At 38.3% G+C, this 17,402-nt stretch overlaps 1 protein-coding gene across 14 annotated transcripts in view; it reads left to right on the top strand.

Annotated features, from left to right (window-relative positions):
- Positions 1-17,402, top strand: part of PCDH15 (protocadherin related 15) — an 862,106-nt gene that overhangs the window by 597,777 nt on the left and 246,927 nt on the right. For all 14 annotated transcript variants that reach the window (XR_006165419.1, XM_042793586.1, XM_042793412.1 and 11 more), the window contains 2 exons: positions 1,961-2,071; positions 5,183-5,353. Coding sequence is in view for 13 of the 14 variants with exons in the window: in XM_042793586.1 (XP_042649520.1) it covers positions 1,961-2,071; positions 5,183-5,353 (282 nt within the window). In the remaining variant the exon portion in view is untranslated. The remainder of the gene's footprint in view (positions 1-1,960; positions 2,072-5,182; positions 5,354-17,402) is intronic.

Here is a 17,402-nt window from a genome sequence, read left to right as displayed (position 1 = left end):
AGCAGTTGACGAAGCGATGTCTTGATATTCCTGACTTCCAGCATGTGCTGGCTCATTTCAATGTTGGATGGAATTGCAACTGAGGTGTGATGTTGTTGTGCGCATCTTTTAATTGCCTTGGAGTTTCATTACAGTTTGGTTTGCAGCAGAAATAAATGGAGTTTGCAGAGGGATCACAGGACTGATCTGACGTGGTACCTTTAGGAGCTGTGGCACAAACTTAATTCTGGAAGTTAAGCTTTAAATCACCACTGAACAATTTCATTTCTGTGCTGTGTTGGAGCAAAAGGGGACTCCAGATATAGGCGATTTGGGAAGAGGTCAAAGTTTTTTGCTGAAATTGTGCTGATCCTTCCTAACAGTTCAGATTGTGCAGTTCACTAAAGTGCATCCTCATGCCGAGATCTGCCAAGGAAAAGGCAGTTATTTTGAGAGTGCCTTGGCTGATCCTCAGCTGCAGAGTCTTTTCCAGCAGGTTTTGGCCTTTTAAACTGCAGATAAATGGGCTAAAGCAGTCAGGAGAATCTTCCTCCTGAATTAGAAGTGACCCATGTGTGTGTTTATGTGTGCATACGTACATACATGGCATCATCCTGTACAGCAGTCAAAGATGCTGCCACATTTGCATAGTTCACAACCTGCTTGCTTGTTTGTGCAAATACCATTGAAAGGAAGAGAGAGGAGGGTCAAAAGTAGTGAACCATGCTTGGTTCTTCCTTCCTCCAACACTAAGAGTCTGTTCTAGTTTCCTGTTGTGCCTCCATATAAATACTGTAATTGATTTTTTTTTTTTTTTTTTTTTTTAGTGGGAACTATGTATTTTTTATCCAAAAATATGAGTGCCAAACAGACATAACCAAACATTGTCTCCAGTTATTTAGCAGAGTCTGCGATGTACTTTCCAGTCCTGTTTTCCTGCACACCACAAATATCTGCAATGTGGTGAATTTAACAATCATTATCATTTATTTGCTGAAAACCCCCGGCAATTTTAGCAGATGTTTCAACTTTTAGAGGAAAAAGGCCTTGTTATTTTATCTGAAGAAAAAATAGTACTGTGTATATCTGCAGCATTTTCTGTGGATTTTGGAATATAGTATTGCTGTTACCCATTCAACATACTCAAATGTGAACTGTATTCTGCATTGGTAGATTGAAGCATGGAAAGATTTTTTTGATGTGATTAATTTGATAGTAGAACTGGACCCAGATCTCACATCAGAAACCTGTGTCTGTGCCTGCAATGCTCCTCCCAAATGGGTTATTAGTCAGAGCGAAGGGGTGTGAACCCCAGCACTACCCTCCTGCCATTCAGTGCCACAGCTTTATAATCTGCATCTGCTTGAGCAAATATGCAGGACAAATTGAATTTCACCTGATTTACCCCAAAACCTGAATTTACTAATGTATAAGCAGGTGCATAGCTGCCACTGTGAACTGGTACCTAAGTGTGTAGTATTGATATTTGCTGCACGTTGACTCCTTCATGAAAGCCTGAAAAAAGAGAAGATAAGTACAGTGATGTGGATTTCCTCATCTCTAATACTTGATACTTTCTATATGAGTGAGAAAAAAAAATAGATGAAGGCAAACCAAGTTGTAGAAACTGAAGACCTGAAATCTCAGCTGACAAATAGGGAAAGCTTTGTGGAACACACCACAGCAAATGCCGTATGGCAAATCTGCAAGCAGCAAGATAGTTAGACTTCAGTTTGTGGTTGGAAGTAATCATGTATATGCAGAGAATCAGAGAATTCTGTTATGTACAGATAATTTATTGTGGAGTTCTTATGGAGTAAATTGAGTGGGGAGAAAACATAGAAATCTTCAAAATCTCTTCTCTGGAAAGCATATGCAGTTTTGTTATGCCATCTAATTGATCATCTCATTGTGGCCTATATGAAATGTGTTTTAACTTTGAAGCATCTTCAATTTTATTGTACTGTTTTAACTTTTGCAGACTTCCAACAGGACCTTTGATATTCCCCTCACTTTGTCCGGAGCAGTAGTTCTACGGGAAAGACTAAATTATGAAGAAAAGACTCGTTATTTTGTCATTGTTCAAGCAAATGTAAGTATAGATCTCTTCATGGCCATTTATGCCACTGATTTAGGTGGGGTTTTAGTTTGCAGATTTAGATTTTTTCCAAGGAAAGGAAAAGTCTTGCTGAAATACCGGGTCTGATGATGCTCTTCTCTTAAAGATTGTCTTATTTAAGATTCATCCATGTTGTGGAAAGCTTCAACATTATTACTGGTTAAAAAAGCTTGCTCAGTGTGTGTAACAAGACTTTTTGGCACAAGGAACAAGTTGCAAATTTGAAGTACCGGCCATGCAGAAAAGTGCATTCTAGTGTCACTAAGTGTTCATTTTCTAACAAATCTAGCGATGCTAATTTGATCTCAAATGAGTTTAATGGATACAATTTAGGTGTATCCTTCAGGTTTAAAATGCATTTTACTATAAAGTAAATGCAAGTCATTGTGCAAGCATACATAAAGGTTTTTACAGAGTGGCTGGCAGTGGATAAATGCATACTGAGAAGAAAAGTGATTTTTAAACTATACCTAATATATCTGTCATCAGAGGAGTCTTTTGTCACCCTTGAGGGCTGTGAAAACTTTTTTCCCCTTTTTGTCCTTCTGATAATAGCTGAAGTGAAAACTTTTCCTCTGTTGTTTACCTCTGTTGTGATACTACTTCATTTATGGGTAAATGCGAATGCTCTGAAGCAACTCTAGATAGCTTGCTGCTGAATTCACACATTTATATCCCTGTCATTTTTCTGACACAGAATTGTAGATACATTTTACAATCCACTTTCCTACACGTTTTGCAGCATGTTCAGCATTCCCCCAAGAGAAGATAGGCTGTGGGGGTGTCTCAGTGTTTTTTGAACTTAAGTATATCTAAAGATGCTTCCTGGCTGTTAGAACAAGTTGTTTTACCTGGGTAAGGCAGCTTGCTGATCTCTCAAACAGGGATACGGGAAGGCTCAGAACTGATTCTCCTCGTGGTTTCGTCAGTATTTTATTCCGCAGATCACCACTGTGTATTTGCAGTTCTTCTCCCCTCGTGCCGGAGCTGTGAGTCTCAGGAGACATGGTGCTCCTAGGAAAGTGTCTGGGGGGGAGTTGAGCAGGTCACTTTTTTCCAGAGGAAGCCTCGCCTGCAGCGTGACAGGCTTCCCTCCTCACGCAACGTGATGGCGCGGCTGGTGAAGGCACGGCTTGGCGTGCGCCCTGGCTCTGCTGCAAAGTTGCGATATACCTCCTCACGCAGCAAATGGGTCGCCTTCGTGGGACTGGGTGGGGGACTAGAGCTGTGCTGATAGCGTCTGTATCGTGTTCATGTGTAACGGGGCAGCTTGCATGATTGAAATATCTTACAAGGCCATGGGTCTTCTGGAACATTCCCACACAGGAACTGAGCTCACTGATGTTGTGAGTGCTCACAGGTGAGAAACTAGATCTCAAAGAAAGGCTCTAATAAATAGCCCAGCTTTTTTAGGAGTTTGTCCCATGCATCCTTTTTTTGTTTTGTTTTTTTTTTTTTTCTCTTCCATTTTACAAAATATCGCAGGCTGTATTTAACCCTCTCTATTGTATGTACTGTGCATTCATTCTTTTATTCCACTGATTATATCAGCAGTGATAGTGTCTTGTCCTTGCATCCTGAAGGTACTACATGAAATGTGTATGTGCTTTGATCCATTAGTACTTAAAGGCACATATTGGGGGAATGTAAAAAGTTTAGTTGATTATGAAGGCTGCCTCTTGTAACTGGTATTGGTTTTCATAATTGATCGTGAAGAAAGCTGAATTCAGAAATTCCTGTATTTAGTAACTGTAAATATAAAGTGGTTCCAAGAACTGAGTTGACTGCAAAATAGGAAAAAAAAATATGTACCCAGTGTGATTTAGAGCAATGACCTGTTCCTCTTACAGAGATGATGATATTAAACAGCATAAATACTTGAAAAATACATTTTTTTTTCTTTTCCTGCCAATGTTATCCTGGGGAATGAGGGCAAGACTTAGCTAATGGCCCATATTCCCTCTGCAAGATTTTATTTTTATAAAGAAAAGACATCTCTGCAGTTTCTCCATGAAAATAGAAATATTTCTGACTGTTTTAAAAAAAAATTGGATAGTCATGCTGTTTCTTCACTACAATAACAAAAGAAGAAAGAGAAGGTGAACTATTGCTAGTGTGTACATTGTTCAGTGGAAAAAAATAATCTGGGTGGTCCCCACATTTCAGGAAAGTGTAGCTTTATTTTGTATCATCTGGAGAGAAAAAAAGGAGGCTATAAAGAAGTTGCAATACTCAGTGGTGTTTTGTTTACACAAAGATTTAAAAAAAAAAAAAAAAAAAAAAAAGAAAAAAAAGCCAAGCCATAATACATTGAAAAGAGCCTGTCGTGCAGCACGGAGACATTTTTGGGATGCAGCATTGTAGCTGCTTTATTGTAGACAAAAGTGTTCTTCAGCCTTCTAAAACATAAGCAATGTAACTCAGTCTCTAGACAAATCATCTTTCCACGTGAACTACAGTTTGAAGATCTTAGATCAATCTCATTGCTGTCCTCTGGCTGGGTTATTTTTTGGTTTTTTGAGGTGGGGGAAGGGAGGTACTAAATCTTCCTGAAATTGTGGCAGGCAGAGGTGGATGGATCGTTACAGTCCAGGGCCTCTCCTCTGTCCATTAGAAAAGAAGTAGTTACTGCTTATGCTTTCCATTTCTGTAAGTGAAAGTTGTTTTACTTATAGATAGGATTAGGTAGAGCTACACAAGGCAGCATAAGAGTGTATTTAAGATTATACGTAATGTATGAGGCACTTTTTACCTCATACAAATATGGTGCATTTTTATAGATTTAACAAGATGTATCTTCATTTCACACATTTCCTGAGAGTTTATTTCTCATAACTGTATTCTTTCTGAGTGATAGATGTCTCACAATATTTCCTAATTCAAGAGGTAAACTTTTACCTCTTAATTGTATTTCTGAGCCTTTAAGGCTTTAAGCCTTTGAGGCTCAAGTTCCTGTAATTAGCTATTTTTTTGAGCCTGGATAATTATGGTGCTTGTACGTTTTGCCCTTAGCTTTAACTTTCAACTTTTTTGTAGATTCTGAATTCAGAAAGTCTCTCCAAATGTAACTTGTTTGCTCCACAGGACCGAGCCCAAAATCTTCATGAGCGAAGGACAAGTACAACCACCCTGACAGTGGACGTGCTCGATGGGGATGATTTGGGACCAATGTTTCTTCCTTGTGTCTTGGTGAATAATACTCGTGACTGTAGACCTCTCACCTACCAAGCGAGCGTGCCAGAGCTGACCGATCCTGTAAGTACTCTCGATTTTTTTGCAAGTTTTCCATGTTTGTTTTGCAAGCAACTGTCATCTTTTTCTGTTAATGCAATTGAGAACTGTAACTAGAAAGGACACATATGCGTTATGGCATGGTTTATGTGCTAAGCAAAGTAAAACCAAGGTAAAATATGGTGAAATTTTAACTTTGATACAGTGTCAAAGTGCTCATTCACTACAAGGACTGAGTCTTGCTGAAATTTGGTAAATTGTGGAATTGCTTCTCCTGATCTGTCCATGTTTTGCTCTCAAAATATCCTGAAGAATCACTTTTGAGAAGGGACTTGACATGTTACTCCATTCAGGATTGTTACAGACCTTAGGAGAAAGATTTTTGGAAGTGGAAGCATTAGTCACTAGTCCCTGAAAATAATATTTGTTGCTATTACCAGGTTTTGATCAAGAAGCACTGAAGAGCAATGTGTGTTTATCCCATGTAGATGCTTGTACTATGTCAGTTGATAGATCAGTCAGAATAGGGATAAAGGTCGGCACAGGGCTTGTTTCACACTAGAATGTACACAGTGAATCACAAAAGGAGGAGGTGAGTACTTTATCATTTCTCAGTGCAAGGTAGTGCCAACTCCCCTCCCTTACACGAGAGCTGCTGCTTGGTATAATGGAGGTGTGCATCTCTGGCGGGTGAAAGAGAAATGTGAATTTCTTAATTGATATTGATATATGACCTTTGATTCATATATTTAAGAATATAAAAAGGAAGAACCAATCGAATCACTAGGTATTGCCCCACCTGCTTAACACTGACATTAAGATGACATTAAGATAATATTAAGTATTGACATTAAGATCATAACTTCCCTTGTTCATTGCAGGATGTACTCTCAGTCCTGCTTCCTCTGACCAAGGGGACAGGGAGGTTGAGGCTGAAAGTGTGGAGGTTCCTGTTATTCTCTGCCTTATTTGTCTTGCTGTCCTGTGCCTTGTAGTCTTTTCCCATCCCACATGTTATGGTGTCCTCCTTTCTCTGGCCTCAGGGGTCCTGCTGCAAATATGCTTCAGCTGGGTCACCAAGCACTTCCACCACCATGCTTGAGTGATTCAGGTGATGCTGTGGGTGAGTTTCAAAATCTCTCATAGTTATTTTATCCATTTTAGGACCAGCTGAAATTGTGTCTAATATACAGCGTTGATCAGTTGCTTTTTCCCAGGTTAACAGTACAGGCTCTAATTTAATAACCAGTTCAATCTCAAACAGGTAAGACAGGGCTTATTGTAATCAAGATCAGTGTGACTAGTGTGCCTTCTGAATAAGGGAGGGCTAGCACAAGTTTCAGGGGGGTGGTGTAAGTCTATCTGGACCCGTTGGACAACTTCTGGGAGAAGACTGGGTCTTACAGAGACTGTGCAGCTCCAAGGGGTGATTTCTCTCTTCTGGACAGTCTTCCTAACAACTGCAGCCTGATTTGTAAATTGTAGCAAGACTGGAGCCTTGATACTCAGCTTGTAACTGAACCAAATTGGTTATGAAAGGGAAGGGGAGAAATGTTCCATATTTAACTTTGTTATATTGATGTACACATCTCTCATTTTTGTTCCCCATATCCCCCCACACACCCCTTAGTATTTGATAACCCTTTGTAACTGTGTTGTCTGTTTTGGACTTGGTGAATAAATGCTTTTACTTTCAATTTTACATTAATTTGCTTTGGGCTTAGTTTCATTTTAAGGAAACTGGGCAACCACAAGCTACTCTCCAGTTGAGTATGTGGCCCCATCAGGGTTACCAGGGCACCCAAACTATGCAGGACGACAGAGTACGACCGCATTTTATCTTCACAGATCTGACAGAATTCCTGGTGGAGAGGCAGGTGACACAGAAGTTATTAATAACTGGTGTTTGGTTATTATCTGTTTTGTTTTTCTGTTTATCTTAAGGTATAATGCAAAGCGTAGAGTTTTCCTTATACAGCTCTCACAGGTGAAAAGAATCCAGCTGTGTCTCCATTCCTGCAGTTGGTCAGGCCCATATGCTGTGTTGGAAGACAAAGCAGTGTCTGACACGGAGGGTATCTAGGCTAGGGAAAATCTGACCAGTGGTTAGGGTGCAGAGTTGCAAAATGTATTTGTTTAACTTCATAAGCTACAATCTGTTCAGGTGTCAGCTTTTTCTGTTTGTTTTTTTACGTCAAACTGCACCTTGAGAAATATGATCTGTGAAATGAGAAACTGGTTTGCTGATAAACGACCAGCTATTTGCTGTTTATCTATTTGTAGTGCTGTAGAAGTTTTGATAAATGTAAGTGGAAGAAGGATGTTTGAACTCAAAGTTTTACCTTGGTACCTCAGATATTTACTTGACTTCTAAATGATAATTCCTTTAGAAGATATGGATGGTGCCTGAAGAGATTCAGCTAGTAAACACATATATTAAATATTTGCCCTGCAAAGAGCAGTGTGATAAAGTGCAGAGAAGCCTGGGCTGTCTGGAGTGGCCAGGGGATGGCAGTGGACTCAGGTGATGCTCTGATCTGACAAAACAGCCTGGACAGAGAAGCTTGTTCAGAGATAGGTTGGAGGTTTCTGCATAATCTGAAACCGTTGCATTGCGCCACGTAGACAAGACCCATCTGAGTCCATAATGCTGTAAGGATTTACAATGTCAGGTTATGTAGAATCTGATAGTAACCAGTATACTGCTCAGAATGATTTCTCTGAAGTTACTTGCACCAGTTGTTTTTTTGGTTTTGTTTTTGTTTTTTTTTTTTTTTTTTTGAGATTAAAATTTACTACGCTGTAAGTATTGAACCTCTGGTGTGTGTAGCAGACCCTGGATTTTTGCTGGTTTTTTTTTTTTTTTTTTTTTTTTTGTTTTTTTTTTTTTTTTTTTTAATGGCAGCCACTACATAGGCTAAAGGACTATTTTTAGTCTAACATAATAATTTTCCTTTATTTGCTTTTTGATTTTTCAATGAACATGAGAAGCAATATTAAAGAATCTAGAACAAATTTGAAGTATGAATTATTCAAAAGCAGTAGCTTAAAAAAGAAGTCTTGCTTTACAGGGCAAGATGTCTACTCAGCAGACCCCTAAAGTAAAGCATTTAATGTAACTGGTAAGAATAATCTTTTTGTTCAGTCCTGCGCAATTATTTATCTTTAGTTGACATCTGTCCATGAATTTATTGAGGTAAAAATAGTTTTTCCTTTCCAAGCTTCTTTTCCTTAGCTGCTGTAGAACAGTTGGATAAATTGGCAATGAAGAATCTATACAGCATGTGCTTTGTTTATGGTGTTTATAGTGGAGATGGAAGAGGCCAGCAAAATTACTGGATCTCTTTGTTATCAGAGAAGCAATTAATTTTCCTGAAGAACAGTATCAAGGTTTCCACTATGCTTTCTAAGAGTTGATCAGATTCATGGCAATATTAGTAATATTATTAAATCTGCTCCAGGTTGGGCAGAGTGCTGTATAATTACAGTTGAGATACTTGTAAATCCTGTTTTGCGTTTCTGCCATTTGCACAGACAGTGTAAATGCCCCCAGAGCTGCAGCCCTGCCGAGCAGAGCCGAAGGTTACCTGATGGTCCCCGCTGGGTGCACGTACAGCATGAAAAGTTGCGGCAGCCCCTTCTGGGTCAGCCGGGTGCTGCCCGTATCCACCCGAGCTCTGCCACAAGGTGCAGCGCTCTTCGTTGCCTGCTTTCGTGAGTGTCACTTCTGCAGAGCCACCAATGAGCTACTGCAATTCGTTGCTCTGATGGCCCTTACTAGGTCTAGGATCACAGCTAAGGTAGTGTAAACATCAGTGTCTCTGATATCAAACGCCTGTGAGGTGCCATTGTAGAAGAGGCAGAAGTTCACAGTTTGGAGTAAATCTTGGATGTTTTTATAGCGCATTAGTTCTTCTGAAGGCTTTATCCTGTGGTAGGTGAGTGGTAAGTAAGATCTAAACTGCCTTGTCGCTGCCAAAGCCCAGACAAAACTAAATTAACAGCCGGTAATCCCCACCTTCAATTACATATTTTTTCCCAGGGCAGTAATTTGCTTGTGGAGTGCTACCTGTTGAGTCTGAATCAGTGCCCATGGCAGTGATGGTGTAAACACACCAGGAGGGAAAAATAAAGCAATCTACTGAGTTTTGAGTCCTCTAAAAATCTTTGCAAAACCTGTCTTGCTAAAAAGACACCAAAGCCCGATATAAGATGGCATTCAAAGTGATTGTTTGAAGTTCTGTCTCATAATGCACGTGCAGATCCTTTGACTTCATTTCCTTTAGGCCAGCGCAAAGTACAGCTTTGGTGATGGCTCCCAATGAGCTGGCATAAACTTTTCAAAATTCAAGTTCCATAAGCTAAATATATTGCCTTATAATAAAAGGAAAAGTAGTGTATTTGCTAGATGAAAGGAGTCATATATGATCCTCCTGTGTCCGCTAATTGGTCCTCATACTTCTGCATGTATGTTCTAATTGCTGCCATCCTACTTTCTCTCTGGAAAGGAATTTACTATTGTTAGCTAAATTTTAGTTTCTAAAAAAAAACGTGTTGTTTGTTGGTTGGGTGGTGGTGGTTGTTGTTGTTACATAGTTTTATATCTGCCTTAGTGTTTCTGTGTCTGATTAAATCTAGTAAGTAATTTTTTTCTCCGTTATTTCAGGAAGACTGCAATAAATTATCATTTATTATCAGGATGTGCGAGTCAGCAAATGGAATGAAAAAAATAAGACCTTATGAATATCTCATAATATTGGAAAGATAATTTCTCCTCCATCTTTCCCCTTCACTCTGTTTCCGTCATGCTCATTCTCTGAAGTGAGAAATTAACTTTTGTCCATTTCTATACTCAATTTTTTTCCATCATCATACACAGAAGAAAAGCCAGTTAGCAGTTAAATGTAAATTAGGTTTATTTAATCAGTTGCTGGACTAGTTTTGCAACAAACTGATTCATTATCAGGTTCCATAGGGTAATTATCAGTCCACATGAACACTAATATAATCCATGACACCTGTCAGGCTTTCTTTGTACTAATTCAAGATTCACCACTTGAAATACCTAGCTGTATTATGAGACACTGCTTATGAATGCACCACTGATGTATCTTTCTACACAGAAAGTATTTCTTTTTGAACTAATTACCCTCAATATCCTTAGGAGTTCTTTCAGCAGGGACCTTACAAAGTTTGTAGGCCCAGCTGCCCTGTTGAGCATACACTCAAGGAGATGGGTCTGAACAGAGAACTGCTAGATGAGAGGCTAAAAAAAAAAAAAAAAAAAAAAAAGATTAAAAAGATTCTCCAAGGAACAATACAGTTGAGGAGGGTAAAAAAAGACACTGACCAGCAGGAAGTGTCCTTAGAAGCCCTCAGGCTTTTATTAGCACAGAGGGCCTCTTTAGGTAGATTAGTTTGGATACAGGGCAAGAAAACTGAACTTTTAAGAGGTGGTATTGTAATCCTGCTGGCTAAAAGCCTTGCTTGGTCAGTCAGGGAGCGAGTGCTCCCTGAAGAGCGCTGCACGCATCCTGTAACAGATAGTTTTGAAACTGTGGAAATTGCAGACTTTTGACGGTAAGGTGAAATGGAACACTTCAGCTCTACAATCACAGAAATCAAGAGTTACAATCATTTTTTATTGTGAAGTTTAGGTCATTATATATTCTATGTTTAAAACTGAGCACAGTCTTTTCTGGTCACTTCAACTAACTTTTGTTTGTTTGTTTGTTTACAAGGAGGAAGGTTTTGAATACTTTATGCAAGGGACAAAAATGTTCATTGACTTTCATATATGCAAAGCATAATAAACCATCATAGTATCACAAGTTGTGGCTACACAGTAAATGCATCAAATCCTCAGTGTATCTTGACAGAAAGTACATCCTACTTGGAATCCAGAATCGCTCGAAGAGTTCCCAGTTCGCAGTCAAAATTGTGTTTTGCATCAGACTGATAGTTATGTCAAAAATGACAGGTGCTTTTTAAAACTCACATTTTATCTTTTAATTTCTTGCTGAAACTCTTAAGGGCAATCACAATAGTTTTTCCCCCAGCCATATCCCATTCCCCTGCAGCATTCCACCTCAGCATCATAGGCTGACGTACTGTAGCGGCTGCTGTAAAATAACATTCCTACCACCTTTCCCAGTGTATTGCTGTTTAGCAGTTATTTACAGTTATTGTTTTGGGAATTGGGGACTGACCCTTTACGGTACTTTCTGGGCACCATCACCTATTGCAGTAGGGAGGCCCTGGGATGTGGAGGGAATGAGTTATTCCAGGGTGTGAGAAATGGAAATGCCATAGGAGGCAGCTGAGGTTACAGCAGTACAAGAAAGGCTAGATTTATTGCAGTGGAGAAGAAAAAAGGAGTTTGGTGGAGGGCTGAAGTAATTTGATTAGTGGATGGGGTTGGTGTTGGGAACACAGGACACTTCATAAGTAAACAGGCTTAATCAGCTCTATACAGATCAGTTCTATGCTTATTATTGATTCTTTCTAATGTAATTTCATTGCAGTTTCTTTCTAACTGGCTGTACAAATCCCAATTATTTCCAAACATAAAACCTTCTGGAAATTTTCTTATACAGATACATGAATATAAAACTTGCTGTAAAACAAGTAGCGTCTGAAACTTCTGGAAACATCATCTCCCCATCTTAGTTATAACAGCAGGTATTAGTCAAAGAATAGGGTTCATAAAAAATTTCTTTTTTTAGTGTTTTTCTTTGTTTTTGGTTGGTTTGTTGTTCCTTTAATTTATAGTTTTTGCTGTGGAAAATACCTACCCACAGAAGACATTTTATCCAGGTATCTACCATGCAAACTAAAACCAAATAACCTTCTCAGAGGTTCGGGAGAAACTTGCTAGTTTGGCCTGAGCTTCTGTACAGATGCTAAGTAAGATTTTTGTGGCACGGAAGGACACAGTCTTCATAATTTGGCAAATTTAAAAATTAACCTGAGTTGAAATGAATATGTGTGGTTAAATCAGCTTTAATAAAACCTTTCAACATGTCGGGCAGCTGTCTCTTTTACCTGTGTGAAGAGTAAGATCTCATAGAATAGCAGGAATACTTACCCCTGATGAAAGTGGTTTCTTTCTTGCCTTTTCTTGTAAGCCTGACTGCTTAAAGTCAGATGTGCAGGGGGCTCAATTTATCCCTGCTGATAGTCAAACTGCATAAAACTAACAAATCAGGTTAGAGTACCAGTTTTTCTTGCCAAATATTTTTTTTTTTCTTGGTTAGATATGGTACATTTAAAACTGCAAATGTTCATGGATAATTTAAGAAGTTGTTAGTTTCAGAAGCATCTGTATCTCAATATGCCTTTTTTTTTTTCCCCTTTGCCTTATTTTTACTAAGATTTGAAATTTTTTATTGAAATATGGTAAAAGAGGTTTGCCAGCCTTTGGCTTACTTTGCTTTTGTAGTTTTACGAACTATGCTTGTGGTTTAGTTACATCAAGCATCAGGAAATTATCTGTGATTTAATTTGTTTCTAATTATTAATTTTTCAGCAAAACAGACGGTGTCCAATTTTGGGGATTGATGCTAAATGCTCTTGTAGGGGATGGTATTTACACTTCATCCTGGAATTAGACCATGACTGAGCACAATTATGTCCATTGGCATAATTGAATGTTTAAAGTGTGGTTTGGGTTTGTAGCTTCCAGAGAAAATAGAGCATTCATCATTAGGAGAACTGCATGTTTCTCTTTATACGAGTATTTTTGGTGAGGAAAGAAGTGACTGTGTTTGAATGGGCAGTGTCCAGCTCTGCAGAGGTGCCTGACATTTAGACTTTTGCAGAAGTTGGAGGTATGCTGGGGCGCTTGAGGTTGGCTGTTTAGAGAGACACATCTCACTGCGTAGCCCAGTAGATATGCTCTGTCTCCCTCGAGTAGAATTTTTTTGTTGTTTTCCCACTCTGTCTGTCACTTTATCCCTTCCTATGTTAGAAACTGATCTTAGCTTTAAATTCAGATGTGATTTTCTCAGTAGTCAATACATGGGAACGCGGCAAATTCCTTAGTAACTGTGCTGTGTTTATCATTAACTGCATTCATGTTGTCTGATGATCCCTCTTATATTTACCAATAATGAACACATGCGTTCTTTGTGTCTCATGGTTTCAGGCCTTGATAGGAAACAGAAATAAGCATAAGTATGCTTCAGTTTTTAAAAAATGTTTAGTTGAAAAGATAAACATCTAACAGCTCATATTTCAGAGTTTCTATACAGTCTATAAACCAAATGATTAAAGGTAAAAACTTGTATTTTGTTTAACATTTCTGCATCCATTCTCTGCTGAATGTAGTAGCTTCAGAGCATAGAAAATCAGGCCCCTTGTACTTTATAGTCTAGGCTGTTAACTTTTTGGTTTTACTGTATACACATGTTGTCCAGGTTTCTGTATGAACTCATATTTAATATCCTAATAATTTTGCCTTTTCTTCACAAATACTACTGTGTGTGAGTAAATGTTAGGCAAAATACCACTGGCAAATCATAATTTGCTACTAAAAGGTTTACGTACTTTCTTATCTGTATGTTAGAAAGTTTATTTAGAAAAGACTGCAATGGGTGTTAATTAGACTAAAATCTCTGGTGAAAGATAGCACGTGTTATCAACTGTTGGGCTGTAAAATGAATGAGTTCCTGTGCATTTACTAGCCAAAAATTATTTGGTAGACAGGGCAATAGTATCACTTCAGCTGTACTGCAAGAACTAACCAGAGAAATGATTTAAAAATAGGGGCTGTATATATGAGTTCTTGGGTTGTTGCTTGTTCAGTACATTAGAAAAGAATCTCTCTCGTGTCTTAGACTTTGAATAGTCCTTTTGCTGAAAGAAGAGCAAATTAACCCATTTTTCAGGTATTAATTAGAAATTTAGGCAAAACCTGAAACTCAGATTAGGAAAAGGAAAATGAAGATTGATTTTCATGACACGTATGCAGTTGTCGGTGTATTTTGTGTTGAAAAAGGCAAATTGTTATGGCCAAGTTATTTGCAGTATAGTTGAGCAGCAGATAGCAATTTTTCTAATTAAATTTAAGCATAGATGCATGATGAACTGATAGGCAATCTTTAATTGCTTCGGAAGTCGGAAAGCAATTCAAAAGCAGTGATAAAATCCTCTCCTGGGTGCAGTTTCCCCTTCAAAGTTTACGGATAAACTTTTCATCTGCATTTTTTTCACTCTTTTCACTCTAATTTCAGCCATACAGAGGTCATCAGATTGATATTAGGTTCAAGGTAGTGGACAATGTTGAACAAGCAGTAATGTTCACAGTAGATTTACTAGCATAGGCTTTTTTATAATTTGATACCAGTGATTTTGAGTTAACTCTATGGAAATTATTCTTTCAGCAGAGTCAAAATGGACAGCTTTGATAAGTGATTGATTATCTGCTAATGCATGATAAGGAGTCATAAAAGGTGCTTTAAGACTTCTGTTATAATTTTTCCCTATCTTTTTCCATTTCTGTGATTAGTTGTCTGTCTCCCATATGCAACCTCTTGATAAGTAGAGCCTTTTTTTTTAAAGGAAATGTCACTGAAAAGTAGTGAAGCACAAAAAGGTTAAAATTACAAAGACGTGATGTTACAGGTAATTAATTTTTATGTATTTGGGAGTATACCAAGATGGCATGGCTAATTAAAAAGAATTGTCAGTGCAATTGCCTGTAACTTTAATATGTGAATACATGAACCTGAGAATTGTTTTCTATAATCTCTTAGCAGGCAGGCAGGCAAGCACTTCAACTTGCTTGATATATTGATCAGGCAGGACAGTCACTGTTCAATATCTAAGATTAACTTGTGATTTTAAATATAGATATATTTCAGATAGAGGAGAAGTTGTCTGCTTTTCACTTCAAGAACAAACAAAACCGTGCTTTTAACTTGTAAAATATAATGAATATTTAAAGAAACCAGATGTCTCAGTTATTGAAAACACCATTTCTGGTTGAGAAAATTATAGCAAGGCTGCAGAGTAAATAAATATAGTCTGAAGGATACTTTCCTGGTGGTGATTTTAACCAAGCTGCATTTCAGAAATAGAATTGATGTCTATGGGTAGGAATAAAGTGATCTGTCACAGTTAATTCTGAGTGCAGGAAACTTGCTTTAAATGGGGGGATCACTACGGTGGAGATCTTGCCTGGTATGTTTGGTACCTACTGGAAAGGTGGGGATAGAATAGTGGATTTAATTGAAAGATAGAACGGGAAGACACATGGAATTTTTTATAATATGAAAAAATAATTCATTCAGCATGATTTACATGCTTTAGGTTTTCACTAATAGCAATGTTTCTTAAATTGCACAAGAGGAGGTTTTAAGGGGAAAAAGGATCAAGCTTGACTGAAAACTGAGAAGTTTTGGACACAAATTAAATAGGATAAGAAAAATATATTTGCAGATCATCTATGAAGTTATGTTTGGAGTGAGAGAAACATTTTGTTCATAGCTAGGACTGGGCTATCGAGTGACCCACGGCACACAGTGGCTCTGGGGTTCCCTCACTGGCCCGGGAGGAGCAGGAACTCTGACAGCTCACCAGAGACCTTGTCTGGGCTGGATATTTGGCGCATGGCGAAACCAGGCACATTTTCTAGGTATTTATCAAGCTGTAAAGTGAAATTTTAGAGACTTAATCTCAGATCTGATTCCTTTACTTATCAAGAGTAAGGGGGGAATGAACTGGTAAAAATGACTGATTTTATCATATACATAATTTTCTTCTTTTTTCCAAATATGGAAATGTTACATTAATTGCCTGATATTTATTATCATGGTTAGTAACTTACTGGGAACGCTAATGGGAAAATACTCAATTCTTATAGCTTTTTCAGATGTTAAGAAGAAAAAGGGTCCTGATTTTGCTTAGAAGAAATAACTGTGGAGCTGTAATTAGAAGTCATTTCCTTTCAGAAATGAAGATGATCTGCTTTGATTCAAATTTTGGTCTGACACATCAGCCACATAACTCAAATACATAAAATGAGGTTGCCAGTGTGCCTGGCTGGGTTTCATGTATGCGGTAGTACAGGTTCACTAGCATAAACCACCTTCTTGTTGCGTGGCAGAACCAATGCCAGAAATCTGTTGAATTAATGAAGTACAAAAAGTGCCAAGCACCTTAGTCTTAATCAAAAAGGTTTTGCTGTTTCATCCTATTGTATTCTTTGTTCATTCTCTAGTTTTCATTTTAAAGTTTTTTAGAAAGAAGAAGAAAAAAACCCCGCCTGCCTCATAACAAAGAAGACTTTAGCATTGTGTGTGAGATCTCGCAGCTTACAGAACTAATTACAAGGACAGTAAAAAAAGTGCAATTCCTTACTTTTGCGAGGTATCCCACAACCTGGGGCTTGAAACTGTTTTGCTTTCTGTGACGTCATTAAGGGATTTCAGATAGGAAGTGATTGAGCCTTTCTCTCCTCAAAAATGAGAACTTCAGTAGAGGAAAAAGTGGCTGAGAAAGTACCATCCCTGTCTCGTTCTGAGCTCTGTATCTCGAATATCCAATCTTGTGTGATTTAATTGCTGTCTTGGATATTTACCATGGCAAAAAAGCCATTTTCACATTATACATGTCTGGTTTCTGTTTCATAAAACTGTGTTTGTTATGGTGTGAAGTGAAGCTGTTGTCTAAGAGGAAGCGTATGTATTAATTTATTTGATCCTTAAATGTCATTTAGAAACATTTAAGGGTTTTAATTGTAGACATATAGACAAAATACATTTGAGGTGATGTGTTATCAGTCTACTTCATTTCAGAAAAATTCTCATCTATGTCATAACACTGATCCTTGTAGAGAGAAATATAATTTCAATATTTGGGCTATCCAGTGTAACTGGATAAACTTGGGCTGCTCTACCTGGTTTTTCAGTTGTCCCCGGACTTTTAAGGCTAACTTGGGAGTTTCCTTGGTCCATTGCAGTCTGTGGTACTGGTGTGCCCTTGCCTTCTGCTTTTTGTCATGTTCCCAAGGCAGCATTTGCCCTTGAGGGGCCAGCGGCCTTCTCAGCTGTGCCGTCCACGTTGGGCTCAC

The sequence above is a fragment of the Tyto alba genome, unplaced genomic scaffold (assembly GCF_018691265.1).
Source record: "Tyto alba isolate M040663 unplaced genomic scaffold, T.alba_DEE_v4.0 Super-Scaffold_1, whole genome shotgun sequence".
In the NCBI taxonomy this organism is placed as follows: domain Eukaryota; kingdom Metazoa; phylum Chordata; class Aves; order Strigiformes; family Tytonidae; genus Tyto; species Tyto alba.
The sequence above is the reverse complement of the archived record's forward strand: the minus strand, read 5'-3'. Positions and strand labels throughout refer to the sequence as shown.